This window comes from Hydractinia symbiolongicarpus, chromosome 7 (assembly GCF_029227915.1).
Source record: "Hydractinia symbiolongicarpus strain clone_291-10 chromosome 7, HSymV2.1, whole genome shotgun sequence".
NCBI classification, from domain to species: Eukaryota; Metazoa; Cnidaria; class Hydrozoa; order Anthoathecata; family Hydractiniidae; genus Hydractinia; species Hydractinia symbiolongicarpus.
In genome coordinates this window covers 6,237,504-6,258,224 of record NC_079881.1, presented here as the reverse complement: position 1 = coordinate 6,258,224, position 20,721 = coordinate 6,237,504, and the positions used below count along the sequence as shown (strand labels likewise).

The 20,721-nt window shown below is 32.5% G+C and overlaps 2 protein-coding genes across 3 annotated transcripts; both read right to left on the bottom strand.

Annotated features, from left to right (window-relative positions):
- Positions 1–835: 835 nt before the first annotated feature.
- LOC130648895 (uncharacterized) lies at positions 836–10,213 on the bottom strand. 2 transcript variants are annotated; one of them, XM_057455022.1, is made up of 3 exons: positions 9,995–10,213; positions 3,625–4,349; positions 836–2,318 (listed from the first exon to the last, which is right to left on the bottom strand). In XM_057455022.1, the coding sequence occupies exons 2-3, from the start codon at positions 4,309–4,311 to the stop codon at positions 1,395–1,397; spliced, it is 1,611 nt and encodes a 536-aa protein (XP_057311005.1). In that variant the 5' UTR covers positions 4,312–4,349; positions 9,995–10,213; the 3' UTR covers positions 836–1,394. The 2 variants fall into 2 exon arrangements, with proteins under 2 accessions (XP_057311005.1, XP_057311006.1); XM_057455023.1 differs by lacking the exon at positions 9,995–10,213 and adding an exon at positions 4,931–5,653.
- Positions 10,214–14,207: 3,994 nt separating this feature from the next.
- LOC130649123 (nitric oxide synthase-interacting protein-like) lies at positions 14,208–16,227 on the bottom strand. Its single transcript, XM_057455339.1, has 3 exons — positions 15,730–16,227; positions 14,985–15,171; positions 14,208–14,877 (listed from the first exon to the last, which is right to left on the bottom strand). The coding sequence occupies exons 1-3, from the start codon at positions 16,000–16,002 to the stop codon at positions 14,423–14,425; spliced, it is 915 nt and encodes a 304-aa protein (XP_057311322.1). The 5' UTR covers positions 16,003–16,227; the 3' UTR covers positions 14,208–14,422.
- Positions 16,228–20,721: the final 4,494 nt, after the last annotated feature.

Sequence of the window (20,721 nt, the reverse complement as noted above, 5' to 3'; positions counted from 1 at the left end):
CTAAAGTTTTTGTTCCCAAAAATGAAAATTTTGGAAAATTCGCGAAAGATTGTTTTGTAAAATTTCTGCTTCAGAAATAGAATTCGCAAAAATTAACTTCGCGAAATTTCGCAATTTTTTATCCTCGCGAAAATTTCTGCCTCGTTATCAGTGCCTGTTGTCTCTTTTCACATCAGAAAAGATATAAGATGGCTACGTTGAAAATATGTCTCACCAACCTCGTCCCCAGGGCATCTTGTATCTTTTCTGACCCTGGGACGGCGATACGAACATGTTGAAAAGATACAAGATGCCCTGGGGACGAGGTTGTTGTCTCACTGCATATGCAAAAACCTCCGTTCGTAGGCTAATTTTTAACAGTGTTTTACTTTGGAGATTATCATCTTAGGCAGTGTCTACATTAGCGAAACTTATTTTTGCGATTTGCTTTAAAAAGGGGATTTTTTTGAATGAGGGTCAAAATCGTTTCGCAATAATTTCTTTCGGTAAAATTTATCTCCATAAAAAACATTGTCGTTCCAACAAATAACTTTTCTTGTTTAACTTTCCAAATGGAAAGGCTGCAAATGTTCATTGAAGAAACTTATTTCTGGCTGTATCAATTCAATCTTATCAAAACGTCCATGATATTACCAAATTTACTACTCTAGAAACTTTCTCCACGATCTTCTAACGCGAAGGATAATACGGAATGTTCAAACAAAATATTTTTTCTTATTAAGAAAGCTGAAACAACCAAGTAATAATCAAAGGACACATCTGTTTATTGTCTGCGGTAAGAAAGATCTTAGCGTTTTCTCACTCGTGTAATCTTCCACTGCATCAGAAGAACAAGTAGATTAAACAAAATCTGTTATAAACATAACCAAGGTGAAACCTTGTACCCAGTACTTTTTACATTTACGTAAAATAAGTTAAAATAATATACATTTTTACAATAGAAAACAATTTTTAATCATTTAGCGCGTCATTGCTTTCAGCTTGAAGAAATGACGTAGTTGGAAAGTAAAACAATTCGATTAAAAAGCTAAACGTTAGAATCTCCAGTACCAAAAACCATTATAAAACTTTTGATGAAAGAACAAGATATATGACTAGCTTAACATTCAAACACGTATGAAACTGCAAAGAACATTCCTACGAAGACGCAAGGTAAATACATCAGGGATTTATTTGCAAAAAACAATCTAAAACTTTAAAATATTAGATTAAACGATTTTCTATGTGTAAAGAGAGTAAAGAATATTTTCTTTCATAAACCGCTAACAAATTGTGAGACGTTATTCTTCAAATACTACTAATTATGTATAAATAAATAGCTCGCGAGAAGCAACTTGATATAAGACTAAATAGTCATATAATAACCTCAATTTCTTTTCGTAAGAATTTTTCCTTTATTCTTCACATTCAATTCGTCCCGGCGATACTGGTTCTTCTTTAATTTCAAAGTAACCCGACGCAATTAACTCCGGCGTCGGCTGTAATAGCGTCATACTTGTCCCACGAATGGTTAGGTTAATATCGTCAGTAAAATCTGGCGGTGCGTCGTCAAACTCGTCGAGATCATCGGAAAAACAGTCGTCATCACCTGACAATGGCGGACTCAAGCAAAAAGGTGACGGAATCAAACTTCCAGAACTGTTCAAACTATTTACAAGTGTTTTTGATAAGAAATCTGACGTGGATGAATGATTTCTGGCTTCAAGTAATTCTTCCGTCACTTTCGACATGCTTTCCGTTAAATTGTCAGCTTGTACTAGTTGCGAACTCCATATACAATCAGTCCTTATTGCGCTTGAAAACGTGTTAAACACCTGAGAGCTTGACAGACCGTCCGAGTTGACAGCAGTCGAGACTGAACCTATCTCAACATTCGAAACAGTTTGTCGTAAGTTATTAGCGAGAGCTCGAATATTCTCTTCGTCTGCCGGATCATACTTCACATACGGATTCTTTCCGTACGGGTGATCCATTCTGCAGTGCTCTAAATCTGCTTGAATGGGCGTGCTTCTGTTTGAAACACGTGCAAGCGTTGCTTTTGATAAGAAATTCGCCGAAGCGTTATTGTTTTCAGTTTTGATTTCTGGTTTTATTTTGCATAGAAGTTGATTTTCGAATATATCTAAACGTTGTCTTTTGATGATGTCATGGCAATTAAAATCCATCATGGAGGAACGGCGTTTGCGAATATTGCTCTCCAGAAGTTTATTAGCAAACTCGGGGACGATTCTCCAATAACCTCCTTTGCCTGGATCACCTTTGTTCCTGGGAATTTTTGCAAAGCATTTATTTAGGGAAAGGTTGTGTCGTATGGAGTTCTAAATATATAAAGCAACAAAAATTATAAATTGCATATGTATTAAAGGTATTTAATCACTGGGGAGGGGGTCATGAAGTGCCCACAGCCCTTTGACTGGGCCTCACGTTGGGGAGGGCGCCATGAAGTGCCCACAGCCCTTTGACTGGGCCTCACGTTTGTTTGTCATGTAATTGAGTGTTGAAACTTTGTGTCTTTTCTTAACTGTTATTGGTATTTATAATAAAAAAAACTTATTTCTTTTAAAAATATTCTGTATTTGGGTAATACTTTGTTGAACGGGGGTAAATTTTCATATATAAGTGTTTGTAAGATGTTGTGAAATTATTTATTACATGTATGTTTTTTTGGTTACTAAGGTGTTCCTTAGTAGATACATGGGTTAAAATGGCTAGGAATAAAATACGGACCAGATTTAATAGAAACATCAATCCACCGAAATGACGCCATTTCTGATCCCAATGACGTCATTATATTGTTTTCGTCACCTGAAACGTCTATAAATGCAATATTCTCAACATGCACCAAGTTTAATGCTATGAACATCAATATTTTGGGAAAAACGGATCTTTTTTCCTTTATTGTTAAAATAAGAAACTTTCGTACAAATATCACGTCATTTTTAATTAAAATGACGTCGTTGATCACGTCAATTGTAATTAAAATGACGTCGTTGAAATTTACATTTTACATGAAATCAAGAATATTGCAAAGATGTTAAAGATGTTTGAGGTTAGGAAAAAAACAATATAATGACATTATATCATTAAGATCTCAAATGGCGTCAGTTTAATGGATTATTATTTTCTTTCGAATTTGGTCTGTATTTATCTCTAGTATCTATTATGTCCAACAATCCGCTGGTCACCTGGTGACCAACATACATTTAACAAAGATTTATATAACAAATACAACAATACAACAAAACACTCCTACATTGAAAAGTCACAAAATTTTAGCACTCAATCACATGCCCAACAAAAGTTATGCTTACTAAAACAGACCGCGGGTACTACGTGACCCCAAGGTAAGGTTACAATAAACAGTTGATGTAGCAATGTAGCTATTATGCAGGCAAGGACAAAATATAAAAATTAGCTTATTAATATCATCAGGAGTGCAGCCATGTGTTTTTATTGTGAGAGGAATAGGGGAAACACAACACAAACAAGAAAAAAGTTATAAAACGCCTTAGTAAGAAAAGAGTTGTTATTTTTTTGGACTGCCATTTTATCTCATAGAGATAAAATTCTCATTTTATCTCATTATCTCATAAAGTTATAAGAAAAAGAAATCAAAAAAAATACCTGCCAGCTTGGATCGGCGTGTTTATAAAATGAAAAATTATCAGTAATCCATTTATATATTTCACTTAATGTCATTTTCGCGCAACTTTTTGATTTCATTGCCATTATGATCAAAGCTGCATACGAATAAGGTGGTTTAAGATCTCGGTTGTTTCGATAATCAATCGAGGAATCCGAAAAATGTCGGGGCTCTCGTTTTACGCATTTAGCTTCCTCACCATCCTCACTCGAATTCGATGGAGCTGGTGAAAGTGGAGCGTATGGAAGAGGTTTGCCATCGAGTATATCGTTAACTCGTACATCTGTGAGCCATTGCAAGTTCGTTAAACTATCGTCTAATCGACACAAATCGTTATTTAAACGTTCTGTTTTCGAGTTTTCCGCGTCTTCGTCGACTTCTTTTTTGATATTCTTCTTCAAAACACTAGGCTGAATAGTGACACGAAAATTTTTACTTTTCAACGAAGATGTAGCTATTTTACTTAATTTCGAATTCTTATCGTTTTTTCTCGATTTTCGATCGATTTTCGTGATGCAATCTACCGTATTTTTCGAGAACTTACTCAAACTGTTTCTCACTGCGCAACTAAAACTCTTTCGTACCGCTTCATCGATATCAACACCACTTCTCGAGATGTTCTCCATACTTTTCGGAATTGTTGTGGGGTTTGAAATCAACATCGGCATTTTGTCTTTAGTGATTGATTAATACAAATTCTTTAACTCTAGAAGTAAAAATAACGAAATAAAAAATTCGCAGCAGTAGCAGCATCGATTTCGTAGTAAACTTGCACGTGGAAGTGATAAATTTAAATTACTCTATGAAAATTCAGTGTACTTTGGGTTTTTTGGTGGAAATAGAAATTTTAAAAAATTGGAGAAATTCTGTAACCTGTAAATGTAGAAAAAGATACATGTTGATACAAAATGTAAAATGTCTTTCTTATTTGTTAGCGGCAAAAAAGCCTGGGGACGAGTCAGTTAGTGCGTTCTATATTACACACGAGCTGACAAAGCGTGTCTTTTCCTTAAAAAAAGGACAAAAATCTACTACTGTGCATTCCAGTTATTCTATAGAACACTGTTGACAAACTATTTACCAAATTCTTATTTTAACCAATCAACGTTCTTTCAGGCGTAGCAAAGGTCCTAAGGACGAAGTTGTATTCTAACATTCTAAGAAACACAAGTTCCCTTCATAAGAAATTCTTACAGAGAACACACAATTTATTTCACACAGTATACATATTAAAAACATCTTCCTGCTCAAATTCGTCGTACACTCAATTTTATATTAATTCCTTACTTTGCATCTTTACCTCCTCTTTTTCATTTTCTTTTTCGTTCATGAAACTTCTTTTCTTACCGGTTACGTTAATTTCACAACGATAAAGAAAAACGTAACATCACTTCTACGCAAGAAGAGAAGAAGAAAAGAAGAAACAGAATTAGTGTCCTTGTACCATTTCCATTTTCAAATTATATAAAAATTATTTTTATCACTTAAGTTCACAATGTGCAAAATTCAGACTTTTCATTTGGAAGAAGAAGAAAATAGAATATTTAAATTTTAATGTTTTCTTCTCTACTTTTTTCTACTAAAGTGACAAAAAAATATTAAATATTTAAAGGGGGGTCACTAAGGGTAAAAAATAGTTTAAATATTAACATATAAATAATTCAGAACAAACGAATCGCTTGAATAAAGTGTATATGTGAAAATTCTTTCGTAATCTCACACAACCAGAAGAATTTGAATTTTTTATGAAAGTGGTTTTTATTAATGATCACACGTTTCAAGATAAATATGACAAAACACGTTGTCCACGCATGCGCAGATAAAAAACTGTGTTCAAAGAAAACACCGATATGTTATTTCAACATTTACAGAGCTTGTTTCTTAACTGCCCTTGACTATCTATAAGAGCCAAAAAATTGATTTAAGACTTGAATAACCCTAATTTTCGCAAACATGCTAAAATGCCTTTTTACTTGAAAACATTCTTGGAAAATATATGACTATAGAACTTGGCAAACTACATAGAATAATACGACGCATTTTGTTGTATTTTAAAAGCTATTCAATAAGGTTTCTGTGCGGTCCAGCTTCATTTAAATCTTTTTTTTTATGTAAAAAAAAAGATTTACAAAAAAATTAGATATTTAATTTTTCTCCCATCATTTTAACTCGAAAATTGAGTTTATAAGCACCAAACTTATACTCGAAAAAAGAACACAAGAAGGAAACAACATGACTACCTACCGTTAAGAACTTTTCTAGCAAGCTAGAGTTTAGTACTCCATTAAAAAAAGATGCAATATTTTTCTTTGTGAATGATAATATCAAAATAATTATTTTTTTTCTAACCCTCCTGATTCAATTAAAAATATATTGAGTGTGTATGGGTGTTTCAGTAATGATAAAAGATTTACACGAAAGGACACCCCGCAAAGGTGGTTCCCACTTTAATAACCGCACTCCATATTTATAAGTAATGAATCACTTGTCCGAGAAGGAAACACTTCTCTTATTCAGCAAATAAATGGAAAAAAATGAAAGAGATGGAACTCCTTTTATTATTATATTTTTCTTCTTCTTTTTTTTAATAATTTATATATTAGAATACATCTGATAGTTAGCAGAAAATACACCATCCCACTTATAACATAAAATTTTCTGAAGACGAACAGAATTAAAATATATTTGTGAGATCTTTGTTTGATTCAATTCACGATTTCAGCGTTCAAAAGAAAACAAAACAAATGAGAACGGGGTGATTGGTTCATTGCTCCAAAACACAAAGTTAATGATTTTTGGGTTTGTTCTAGTGATTTTAGAATAAAAATAAATTTTAGAACAAACTTCATGTTTCATCAAGTAAAAACAATAATTAGCTTGACCATGTACACGCTCTTTGCTTGTAAGAACAATTTTATGAGAACTCAGATTGTGCCGAAAAATAAAGAACAGCTCTAGGCCTAAATCATTGGTCCTAAAATTGAGAACAAACTAGATTTGAATTTCCCTAAAAATAAGAACAATCTAGGATATGATTCACTTTTTTTTCTTCTCTCACATAATTATAAAAAGATATGACATTAACGTAATTATTAATGAACGCTGTTATACAGCAGCGTCAACAACAAAATCACACAAGTTTCTCATGAATTACAGAAAACTTTGAAAAAAATTCCATAAAATATGAACAAAATGAAGCTGAATTCTATTTTGCTGAATAGGTACCAATTAGACTGAAAAGGGCTCTAAGGTCAGATTTTCTGCTTTTTTATAAAAAAAAGGCGCGCGAACCAACAGGAGCAGCTGATTATAAGCAGCCATTTGCCATCAAGAATTAAAAATTGTGACCATTTTTTAACTTTTGAGTGTCAGAAAGGTCCTGGAAAAAAAGTTGTTACCTTTTATAATTAACGTTTTTATATGAGCTCTTTTGTTATGTAACATAGAATTTTGTAAACTGTGAGCTATGAAAACCCAATTATAACCTAAATTTTTCAATTTTGTTTTTTGCTTCTGGAATTACGCAGAAGTACCAAAAATGTCATCTTGTGTGCTAAATAAATAGCCTAGTTATACGTCTTTCTCATATTAGAGCACTAGTTTGCCTGGCTATTTGTTACATGAAGGTTTTTGGTACTATAGGAAATGAACAGATGGTCTTAAGATTCGAAATATTACGTAAGAAAGGGGAGTGGGTGTTTTGAGTAATATTATTCAATGACCCTTAAGTACCTTTTAGGTCTTTTTAAGTCGAAAAAATAAGAATATACCAGGGGTTTTTTCGAAGTTTTGTTCATGTACAGTTTTTTTCACAGTTTCACAGTTTTTTAAAGGACGCCATTAAAGGGTGATGACGCCCTTCTGTTGATGCATCAAGTTTGTTGCATTAAATACCTTCTGTACCACCACGTGATTTTTTGCAGCAAGCTCATCTAGTATGTATGCACAACTTTATTTAATCTTGTCTCAGTACTGTCACGCTTTTGTGAATTTGTTGCCGTGGCAATATAATAATATTAAAAAAAAATGAACATTCTCTTATGAAAAAAATTCAAATTGATGCGTACAATAAGTCAGCTGATTCACAGGAGGAAGCTATTATAAGCAGTAACAAAACTCGCTTAACGGTTAAAGAAAAAACAACCACGTTTTTTTCATATAAAATAGTGTTTTTTTGTTTCAACATGAATATTTTTAACTTTTGGACAAAAACCATCCTATGGTATATTCATAGCATATTCTTAAAACAGCTAACATTAAAAGATCTGAAAAATCACCCCTAAGGGGCTGTTGAAAGCAACCCTACGCAACTGACAGACAGACAAATAAAACTTGAGAGAAACTTTTTTTACATCAACGAAGGAATGCATAGAGCTTATTTTTTTGCCTAATCTCATTTTTAAATATTCTTACGAGATTGGGATTATAAGAGTTCGTTGTATGTCATTTTAAACAAACTTAGGCAGATCAAATACTTCACAGTTAACTGCAGGAATAAATTTTATGATATTCTTAGATCCTAACTATAATTCCGAAAAAACCCAGTTTTTCCTGTAAGCTCTTAAATGAAAGAAGGGATGAATGAGTGACGCATCTCTTTGTGTCTGATCATGCGCAAAGCTGGGGACGAGGTTGCAAATTCACTTCCTGCAAAAAATTCCTGACAACAAAAAAACTTCGGAGCTTAATAAAAGTAATGACTTAATCCAAACCTGACCATTTTGAATGTTTCTATGGTAACGAAGCCTCCATTAATAAATGCAGGATGTGTTAAAAATGGTCATTATTTCTATATAAGGGAAATTGGTTTTTTGGGAAATTTTGGTTGATTTATAACCAATTTGTCAGTTTTCTATTTTTATTTTTTTTAGTTGTTTTTTATTCTTTATTTTCCATTTCTATTTAATTTTTTTATACATTCTTATATTCGTGTCGTATTGAATTTCTTCTACTTACTATAAATGACTGATATCCCTGGGTACAAGTTTGGCATGAATGTGTGTGGATGTTGTAAAATCGAAACTTGTTTCCAGTCTTCGTTTGAACATGTCGCCTTAGGCAAAAAAAACACACACAGAAAAAGCGTCTCAAGTTACAGTGCTGTGGTTTGTTCCTAAAATATGGGATAGTGTCCGCGAAGACTGCAATTGCGAACCAAGGAGCTCCTTAACGTAAAAAGAGAGTCAAAATGAAACAACGTGCCATGAATTTTAAAATTTCAGCAGTCGGGTTGTCAAAAAAATGAAATAAAAGATAGAGATATGAATTAACAATTTTCTTTGGAATGATACAGAAAAACCGTTTTTTCCTTCAAGGGTAAAGTAAAGGTAAAAGCAAGTGGCTTGTGTTTTAGCAACATTAAAGCAAATTGCAAAAGACTCGACATTAAAAATAAATAATATTAAATGTCATGACAGCAGTTTGAAAACATAAGCGAAATCAAAAAAAATAATTTTATAAAATCGATATCGCTAATTACAAAACTACTTCTGTGGTTGCCTTTTTCTCTGGAGGCAAAAGAATAGCTTTGTGACGTCTCCTCTAACATTCAGTAACATATTAGTTAATATAGTTATTAAATATTGTTCGAAATATTATGCATGCTGGTGTCAATCATTTTTACTTCTACACCTGTGGCAACCTGACTGCGTATTCTTCTCCTGGTCTGCCAGCACTTATACGTGAAATCCCCGGAAACTAAGTAGTGCGAACGTATTTGTCTAATTCGTGAATATACAATGATAACAGGACCTGTTTCTATATTTCCTTCTTTGGAGGTAATAGAGAGGTAATGAATCAAAATTCGAAGTAATTTAAGTATATCAGAGAAACTCAAAGGAAACGTGTTTTTACGATTCTATCACCACAAGGATTTTAAAATCAACAAAGTCATTTCCAGTAAGAACGTCAATCTCACAAGGATGGGAAAAGCAGACGAATGAAGTAGATAATGCCTCGTTTTTTACGTAATTTATAGAGCCTTAATCTTCTCAAAAACTTAGCGAGAATTGGCTATGGTAATAAATATTCCACATTGTTAGTAGCAAAGCCTTACATAGACGAGAAGACTATTAGATACTCTCTTATTGCACTATATATTACAAACAAAAAGCTGCCTATTTTCAAACTCCATAATTAAGTGAACTAATGATCACAGATAACACCATTAAGAACTTACACCCGTTTTGTCATTGTGGCAATTTATCTCAGTTAATGGAACTAAACTTTATTGTTGGATCAGTCCAGCTATTTTAAATTATAAAAAGCAAAGATTATTATAAGAAGCAAAATATCATAAACCCACTGTGTTAAACAGAACAAACTCAAAACAGACGAATAAACAAATCTTACCGCTGATTGTAAGTTTTATCATAACACTTTCTGTTAAAAAATTAACACTTTCAGATCAAATTAACATCGAACCAATAAAAAATTAAATTCTTTTTGACATGTGAAATCTATCTCACTCGCGCCTTGATATTTGTGGCTATAATAATAATATAACTACATCGCATATTTTTTTAAATAAATCACAGTCTCGGCTTGATATCATGTTTCGCATAAATAATATATACTTTAAAATACCACAACGAATTCTTTGAACAATCTACGATTCGTTCAATCATATGTAAATCAAACTGCTATTAGCAACAAAACATCAGTAAATAAAATACTCAAATTTAATTGGCTAAGAAATTCAAATTTAACAATTTATTATTGTTTGGGGCATTGTTTAATTTGCTTATTGTTTTCAAATATTGTTTTCTAATATTTACTTGGTAGCAAATATATTTCATTGTACGAATGCTATACTTTTGTGTTTATTTTGTTAACGCTAAATGTCTAACTGAAAAAACAGTTAAGCCCACACAACTTCGACAGAATCGTGCGAATTTACTTTTTAACAAAAAAAGTTTGTTTTGAAAAGCTTTTACTTTTCGAGTAGTTACAGAAGGTCTTTTCCATTTGTGGCAAGTTTCAAATAATTTAAATTGCAGAGCTAAGTCACTTGTCCGTTACAAGATATTTTCGTAAGTGGTTACTGTTTCCATTCGATTCGTCGTTCTTAAAGTAAAAATAAAAATAAATTTCAGTTTTTTTTTTAATGAGGGAGCCCACAAGAATTCAGATAATTACAGTTGAGAGAAAAAATATTCTCTAATAGTCATATATTTATATTCATCTGTATAGTGCATTATGTTTCTAATTGGTTAGAATTTTTTTTTGATTTCAATACACGCTTCAATATAAGAAGGGCATTTGTCGGCTATCGAGGCTTGTTTAGGGAATGGTGCAAAATTATTAAAAAACAATTTGAATTTCTGCAACCAGCTTTTTAAATAGTTAAAGGAAGTAAAATCAATAAGAAAGTGATCATTCCTTGGATGACCAAGGATTATTAAAGTCATTAAAGAGAAACTGTAGATCAAATTTTTTTATAAAAAGCCATTTTATATTGAATTCAGTTAGTTAAACTCCAGAACCTCCTTGGTAGAGAATGCCAAAAAGCTTGGAAGGTTATTAACAGAATTATTGGTGAAAGTAGAGTTAAGAAAAAAATTACTAAATTAACTTTTTTATACAGGAAAAGTTTATTAACCATTACTAAAAATTTAATATATGTTGGTCAATGTTGTCTCAAAATTAGCGTGCAAGGTTTAAACAAGGTCTACAAGAATCCACACTAAATCTCTATTACTAAAGATGTAGTTATTGGTGTCATTATTTCCGCGCCCTCTACATTATTATCCTTAACCTTTTAAAGACTGGTTTCCTGATAAATTTAATATTGCAAAAAGCAAGCATTTTCAAGGCCGGAGATAATACCAAGGTTACAAACTACAGGCTTAAAAAACGTGCCTCTTCCTTTTTAAATTGTTAGAAAAGGTACGTTGGCGGGCGCCATATGTATCCTGACCGAGAATGAAATTCTTTTCAAAATTTTGAAAGAAACACTCGACAAATCACGCTTAATTGAGTCAACTGATGTATCAGTAATTGAGTTTAGTTTAACTCTATTTCTGCTGGGCTGTTTGGGGCCCTTAATGCTGGGATGTGTGTGGGGGAGGGGATAATTCGGGTCTTCTCTACAATTCCAAAGTTTTGTTCAATAAGCAGAAAACTTAACGCAATGATTGACCAGACTTTCGGTAATAACTTTAAAAAATCTCTTCCCCAGGGGACCATGTATCTTTTCTGAGACATCGGAACGGCGACACGAACATATTTGTCATGCCGTGCCGTTAACAAAAAAGAGACAACCGGCGCTGGGAAGAAGGTGGTACTAACGTTCTTTGCTTACATAAGGATATAAATCTTAACTATATTCCAGCCAGGGTATTTCGAACATTATATAGAACATTGGATATATTTTTTTCTTCGTATACTTATAGTACGTAATGAAAGGAACAAAATCGTGGCAATTAATATGTACATATGTCAGCACTTTTTCCCTGACGTCATTAAAAGCTAGAAATTTGTCTAAAATACCACTATCTGTTAAAAATTTAATTCCTTTATTTCTAGAACGATTTTTAAAACCGAATCCTTTCTTTTAGTGTTTTTCACTAAATAAAATTTACGTTGTCTTGACCTGTCGCTCAACTGTTCTATCTGTTGACAAATAACAAATAAAAATGACAGATTTAATCTACTTACGTTTTCCACAATTCTTTGGGTAATGTTTACGAACACATACCTCGATGCAAAATAGACTTCTTTTGTAGGTTAAGAAGATTTTAAACGGCTAGCTAGCTAACTAAAACATTTTAAATGTTTTCCCCAATACCCATGCAATAATTCCGAATTGAGCCTAAATCGATTAAAATGCTTTTAGCTGAGACTAAGTTACAGAAATTAGATACTAAAATACTTTCGTGTTGTGAGAAGAAACGTGGTATGCCAAATTTCTGTTATGAATAGACGATTGCATATGGTTTACAAGCAAACGTAAACAGTGGATGAATACATTTGAAAATACTGTTAACAAATTCTAATGTCACGAGTAAAGAAGTGATAGACTTACACTTTGTTTATTCTGATATATGAATTATCAGAGACCTTTAAGAAGTTTCTCGCTCTTTTTGTACACATCACGATAGCCGAGATTAAGTTTAATTTTTGGAAGACTGAGTAATGTTGACATTTTTTATAACTCGCCGCAATCGAATTTTCCGTCAAATTCGAATGTTTTTTTAAGTCATTGAAATCGAATGTGAAGAGTTCGATTGGTATAATTCGTACCCAAGCTCTGCTTAAGAAATAAAAACAAAGGGAAAACTGACGTGCTTCTCTAGCCAAACTTCACCATCTTTTCACGAAGAACTAATTTTGATGCGCACATGCAAATTAAAGAAAAACTTACTTCAGTAACAGCCTTTAAAAGTGGATCAATTTTTGCTACGAATTTTGTTATTTCTTTTGGGAACTAAACAAGAAATTTAGTAACCAAATTTTTTGTTAGTCTCTTTAATTCTTGCACGCTTTTATAAGACTGTAAATAAAAAGATCAGAAGTTCAAAATTTTGGTATGTTTAATCTTTAATTTCGGAACAAAAAACGTTGCCATTACTTGACCAAAGGTTTTTTAGTTGTTGTTTAACCTTATTTAGGCTAGGCTTTTTTAAGGGGTCGAGAGGGCAGCTAATAATGGGGGGAGGGCATACAGGGAAAATGTTTTTTAACCAGAAAGAATTTTTTTGCATCTTATTTCGGCCATTTTGGATACAATTTGCAAAATTAAGTTCCAAAAGTTTTAGTTTGGAGAGGAAAAAAAGTTACGAAAACGAAAAGGTTCTATTTTGCATGGTATAACCCTTGGACTTAGAAGTACACCAATTGGCGTAACAGCAAGGTCAAAATACCGGCATGACGTCCCGTGATTATTCAACTTGAGATATCGGCATTTCCCATCTAGTAGTGCTCAGGTTCACTAACCTTGAGGTACAGGTTGGCTACAAATCGGGTTTAAAGTAAAAAGAATGTCAGCGAAAAATAATTAAAATTTGCATTCTCGACTTCAAAGACCTTTACAGTAAACTCGAAAGTAAAGCTTTATCTTAGAGCTTTAAAGAGGAGAATGACAAACTTGGGTTCTGCTTCTGTCCGAGGGTTAATTTGGTACTATGTGATTAACATCTCTTTTCCCTTTTTTAATTAACTTCTTTTTTGTTAACTAGAGTTCCATTCCGGAAAATCAACTTTTTAAAACCCAGCGATTATTCAGATGGAACCGATCTGATGTAGGCGGTACTAAATCTAACGCAATTCCCACGTGGAAATGATATACAGGCCTCAGAATGAGCTAAAATGTTTGAGGGTGTTAACAAAAGCTGGCGAATATTTTTTAAAACAGAAAACTATGTTTAAATTTCCAGGTGAAGCAATCTACTTTTTGGAGTTATAATTATTCCTCAAAATATGGCCAGTTTCTGGTTATATTTTTTCTTAAAAAAGTCCTTTAAATAATTCCTACATTATGTCATGTATATATATATATATATAAGATTTATATTTTTTCCGAATGGTTAGCACACAAGTGTATACAAAGACGAAAAAGACAACATTGAAAGCTGAATCCCACTTCTTGTTCTTCTTGGTATTTAAATATTCTCCGTACAGTCCGGTTTAAAAAATCCACACAAGCGTGAAATCCACACAAGCGTGAAATCCACACAAGCGTGATATTTGTACACATAACGAAATATACAGTCGAGAAGGCTCCGTTTGATTCTGTCTCTCTCACGAATCTTCTTCAGTAATAAGACACGTATGTGCATATTAACTACACATCATTGTTGGACCGTATACCTTTCCTTCCAAATTGTCACCAGCCGCAGAATAACCAGTTCCACCACGCTTTAACTCAATTATATCAGATTCTTTTAGTTTTTTACCAGTTAAGGGGCATATCCAGTCTTTTTTGATAAATTTGTCGACATAGGCCATGGTAATGACATCACCCGTTGGACGAAGAACGGCAGACGGAAACGCGTTACTTAAAATGTCACGAGTAACAGCACAGATGTACCTTTCTTTCCTGGCTACCAACGATTTCGTCTCATTGTCATCAGGTGCCAAGGTGAATTTAACATTAATCAGGTCTTTCATTTTTAACGGCTTTTTACTCATCGGGCAGTAAACTTTCATGTCAGGTTTTTCCACACGACTTTCGGTTGCATGTGGAGTTAGAGTTGGTATCCAGAAACTTGGAAGTTTCTTTTTCTCTTTTTCACCTAAAAAAGTACCAAAAAATCGTAATTTCCTTTTTTATATTTTAGTTTTTCTAAAAAAAATATAAATGTCTAAAACTGTTTTGATAACACTGTAAGAGAAAACTTACTTGTATTTTCAATGGACTCATTTTCCTCATTCTTCTTCTTCTTGGATGGTCCAGCTTCATAATCAACAGCTGAAAATGGGTTCTCCCTTTTTGTTGCAATGCTCTTCTCCAGGTGAAGAAATTTGTCAACTTTCTCTTGTTCAGTTGTTTGGTCAACATCTGAAAGTTTCTTTTTATCCTCTTGTACCTAGAATGTTAATAATAAAATCATCTTATACTGGCAACATCAGCCCAATAACTACAGCAAACTTTTTATTAGCCAGTTTAGACATGCCTTATCAGGTTTGTCATTCCTTTTGAAAAAGAAATTTCTACGGGACTGCAGAAGTTTTTTGCCAATATTTTCAGGAGAAAATGCTTTTTGGTATTATTTTACAGGATTTAAGTCAAAAATTCTGGAAATTTTGAGAATAGATAGATGATTTTAACAGCTTAAAATATTAAGATAGACACAATATCAAAAAATACGCACAAAAAATACACAAAATGATGAACAAAACACAAACGAAAGAAGCAGATCAAAATTTTTAAAAACAGGTATGTTGAATGTAAATGTACATTGATATATAAAATCTTTGGTGGTTTAAAACCATGAACGTTAAATTTTCAAACAATCTATAGTTTCTAGTAGGTTTTGGGTGCATGACACAAGTTAGGGTGTTTCAGGACAGTGACAACCCTGTTTACAACTTTTTTACCATCTTTTAAACTATAAAAATATTTTTATAAAGTATTTTAAGTATACCTGCTTTTCATAAGCTTTCATCTTCTTATTGTTCAGTTGTTTCTGATGCAAGATATATTCAAGGATGGCTTCACGATCATACAAATGTCCCTCTTTTGTCACCACTGGATCTTTGCATGGTTGTAGAGTGAGACTACAACAATCGAAATCTTTTATTGAATCTTTATTGAAGCGAGCTTTTTTAGATCCCCATCCCGACCTTTTTGAATCCTTTTGTTTTTCATGGTAGCTATATACAGCACTAGCTGTGCAGTTTCTGCCATGCCTCGTCATTTTTTTATTGCTGAATAATCAAGTTATAGTTTTTTTACAGGATTAAAAATAACCAATGTCTCAAAACACAACAAAAAATATATATATGAATGATGAAGTCACACATATTTGTTTAATTTAAACGATGTCTTCCTTTAGGTCAACAAACAAATTAATATTGCTGTTTTGCATTTGAAGAATAATTTGGGAGAATTCTGCAAAACGCAGGTCGTATTTTATTCAAAAGTTACCTTCACCTGCCCTATGCATTCGCTTGCAGCTAATCCGCACCCTAGTCTACTACAGTCTACTACATGTTTTGAAAAATAGAAAATGACAAGTCATACGATATCGTACATTTACCTTTTTCAAATAATAATTGTTCTGTAACAACACTGCCATGTATCTGGGCAGTGAGGGTTAACAGCTTACTAGGCCACATTGCTTAATTAGGCCAGTTACTAGTTACAGACGATGTTTGGTAGTTCTATTAGGCAAGGTGTGGCTCACTTAGGTAAATTATATAGTCTTCTGTGCTTAAATCATCACAACTTGACATGGATCTAATCTTTGTTCTTTATGGAAATGTCTGAAATATTGTCCTATAATTAAAACTAATCGCATAAACCTCTGTGAGTGGCTTTGATGTTTCAAATATTGAGATTTAGCACACAAAATAATAAATGTGGCTTTAAAGTGATACATACAACTAGGTTACTTACATAGTTTATTTTGTAATAACTTATCTGCCTGCAAAGCTGCCAAGGATTATCTATCAGCATTTTTAAACCCTGGACTTGACAATTGCCCAGCTGGCACAAAGAGCTCTAAAAGATGTCTTTTAGGCATCTTCCGGATTTCTTAAAGACGTCTTTAGCGCTGATTTGTCTTGTCTATAATGCATTTTTTAAGCGTCTAAAAGAGGTTTTTTTAAAGATGCATTTCAAAAGATCTCTTTAGACATCTTAGATGTTTATAAGAAATTCTTTTACAGTACATTAGTATTTACAAATTGTAATCATTAAAATAAACTGTAACACGAATCCTACCTATGAACTTATCCATGCGTAGAGAAATACACTAATTTCTACGTCAGTTTTTAAATAAAGCATGCTATTTAAAGCATAAATTGGAACTCAAGTCAAAAAAATCTGAAGCATATTGAGCTTAGGCCATAGCAAAGATCATCTTAAAAATTCTGTAAATAATTGCTAGTAGTTGAAATTTGTTGTAATGGTTGCAAGGCTGAAATAAACAAAATAAATATTTAAAATAATAAAAATGTCAGTTCAGAAGAAACAAAAAGAGATACATTAAATGTATAAATGACAATCATAAATGTGTTAAGTCAAAAGGGCTTTTCCTTTGTTTTTTTGAAATTTATACATTTAAGGTACCCCTTATGACCCTGATCCTTTGACTGGAAGAGTTTCCCAGCTTGGTGCCAATTATGTGTGGCATTTCTTATTTATTTGCATTTTAAAACGCTCGTTGAAGAAATAGCTTATTTCCAGATTAATAATGGACTTTTATAGAAACATCGTCAGTAAATGTTTGGGAAATAGACCAATGAAACCTAAGGCGATCATTTGCATAGTATATGTTATAGCAAAAGGATTCATTGAAAATTCTTATTATAATTTGTTTGACCTTTAGACTTATATAGTACTAAAAACAGCTGTATTCTGAGAATCACAAAACAAAAGTACTTTTTAAAACAATCGGTTTGTCCCGCAGATGCTTTTATTAAAATACTGCCAATTTTTATTGAATGTTCTGATGGTCAATTGTCGAAGAATATCCGCCAGGGGGTGCAGGAAAACAAAATTAAAAGGTAATGAAATAAAAACGTACTATAAAGGGTCGCCAAAATACATTAGTACTTAAAAATAATTAAGTGACGATTACCACTTTCAATCTCGTGAAAAATTGATTTCCTAGAGAAGTAAACATGCTACTATAATTTTGCGAACACCCCTGTTTTTTTAAAATCGAATCTTTCATATAAAAACAAACGTCTTTTAAAAGATGCATTTTAGACCACTTTCAGAAGTAGCAGAAAACGTCTTCTAAAAGACGCGTTTTAGAGGCATTATTTAAAGAAGAGGAAGTTGATATATTTTAGATGTCTTTTAAAAGACCTCTTTTAAAGATCTTCTAAAAAACATCTCAAATGCGTATACTAATAGATTCAAATTTATATACTTTCAAAAGACATATAAAAGATGTCAGGGTTCGAATTAGCAGTTCGCAATTCGCAATTTGTGAATAGAAATGCCATTTTTTACGAATCACTGTGCGAAGAAAATGATAAAATTGCAAATTAAATATTTTTGTATCACTTTGTTGTCTTTTTTTGTGATATTAAAAATTAATCCTTCCTTCTTTTTGTTTGTTATGTTTCCATTCAATTCTCATGTTTCGCATGATTATTTTATGCCGGGAGAAGAAATAATAACCCTTTCTGTTAGTATATTTCACTTGTATATTAAAGATGTGCGAGCAAGTTTCGTAAGCCGTTTTCATTATAAGGAAATTGTTATTAAAACCTTATTTATTAAGAGCAGCATATCATAAGGACATTTTTTAGACAAAATTATAAAGTCAAATTGTTTTTTTTTAAAGTTTTCAATTCCAATATCGGCAAATAGATCAATTAATATTATTAACTTCTTATGAGTAAAAAATTGCATGCTTTTTTATTTTCAAAACAGTTAGCTTTGTAGACAGAAAAATGTAGGAATTTAAAGCCTCATTGAAAACAGTAAATAAATGGCAGACGGGTTAAATTACTTATTAGAGAAATATCTAATGATATCAATGACCAGCTGGTGTTGTATTGATTGAAATTCATTGCATCTTTTTTAAACAAACTTTGTTTTCCTTAAACTTTGTTTTCATCAAATTGAAACAAAGAAAATAAGAAACAGCATTTAACTAAAGACTCGTGTTTGAAACAAACATATTTTTTTGTGAAAACAACTTTAATCAATATATATATACTGTATTTAACTTGCGTTGGTTAAGAAACTCTGAAACAATAATTACATTTTGAATATTTTCTTACGGCATTCTATAAAATAAACTTTTTTCATTTTTGCAACATTATATTGGCTATCAGAGACAAGAAAGTTAAAACTAAGAGTGTCGCTAGCTCAAATACTCAGTTCTCGTGTTTGGGGTTCACAAGTTTAAATGTCCCCCACTTGTCTCCAACATAAAAAATAATTACACAGGAAAAATTTAAGCTCGCAGGTCAGAAATATTCTCATTGAAAAACAAGTAGCTACTAATGAACAAGCCAATGATCATTGACCTACGGTGTTCCCAAGTCACATCTAGATGGTGGTTTACTTTGTTACAGAGTGTCGAAATTCTTGCAAACCGACTTCACTTTTCTAATTTGAACCCTGGATTTCTTTTGATAATAATAATGCACCTTCTTAAGAACTTAAGAAGATGGATTAAAGATATCTTAATAGCGTTTCCTAACAGAAGATTTAAAAAAGACATCTTAAGACGTCTTAAAGATGTCCTGTGGCAGCTGGGAGCTGATTTGCTAACAAAGATTATTGATTTATATTGTGGTTTTTATTTAAGCTAGGTGTAACTTGAACTTAAATATTTTGCTCATTTTTTTAAAAAAAATTAGGTTGTTTGCTTCTAGGACCAAAGCAAAATAGAAATTGGTGGTGATAAACACAGATTTTCCAACACAAAGCGGGCGCATGGCATTTCACATCAACATTTTTTGCAGACAACTTTTTATCAGGAGTGTAGAAAATCTTAAGCAATTTTTCAAAAAAATTCTTAAACTTTCCTGAGCTCACCCAAATTGTTCCTGCATTTGAGGTTGAAATTCATTTGTAACGGCAAATTGGTCGTTTGGGGGGGAGTGAGAGGGGAGGGGATAATGCATCATCTGTTAAAAATATAAAAATGGACACAAATTTCACTTTTTCACCTTTATTTCTTTTAGGGAAAATGAAAATGTTTCCACAGTAAAAATCCGCTATAGTCGAGAATGGATCTTGTATTCGTATAAGTCTCAAGGAAGATTGTTGCGTAGCGCGACTAATCAATATTGGGTATTTATGAAAATGTACATACTTATTTCCAGAGACAATGTTTGCAAGGAATTTTGCAACAATGCTATTCATCTGGGCCTAAGCTTTGATCAGACCATTTTTGTTCTGCGCATTGTGTGTGATACCATTCGTTACCGCTGCCACATTGAACCTAATTTTGCATGTAGTGAAGACAAGAAGGGGGGTGGGCAAAATATTAATTAACAGCCAATTTGCCAGTAACGGAGACGGAAACTAATGTAGAGGGGAAATGGGCTTGCTATTAAGGGGGGGAGGGTCTGAGTCTAGCTGCAATTTGCCATTAACAAAACAAAAACTGTATGGCGATGGCCCCTAAGTAAGTAATTAATCTATTTGCTAGAGAGGATTATTTTACATATAGGTGAATATTTTATCATAGCACATCTGTATTTCATTCTCAACAGAGAATGCTTCACCCTGATCAGACCTCTGATCATGATGGGCAAGTATAATGTGTGCAAGTCATATTGAAGAAGAACTACTTTGTTCATTACTAACATACTGCCAAGCAGGATTCTTTTATTGGTAAGGACAGAAAATCGAAAAAAATGTTTTAAACACAATAAAATGTGGCTTTTTGCTTTATTATTTTGAATTTTACTTAATAAATGTTAAATTAACATTTAATTAT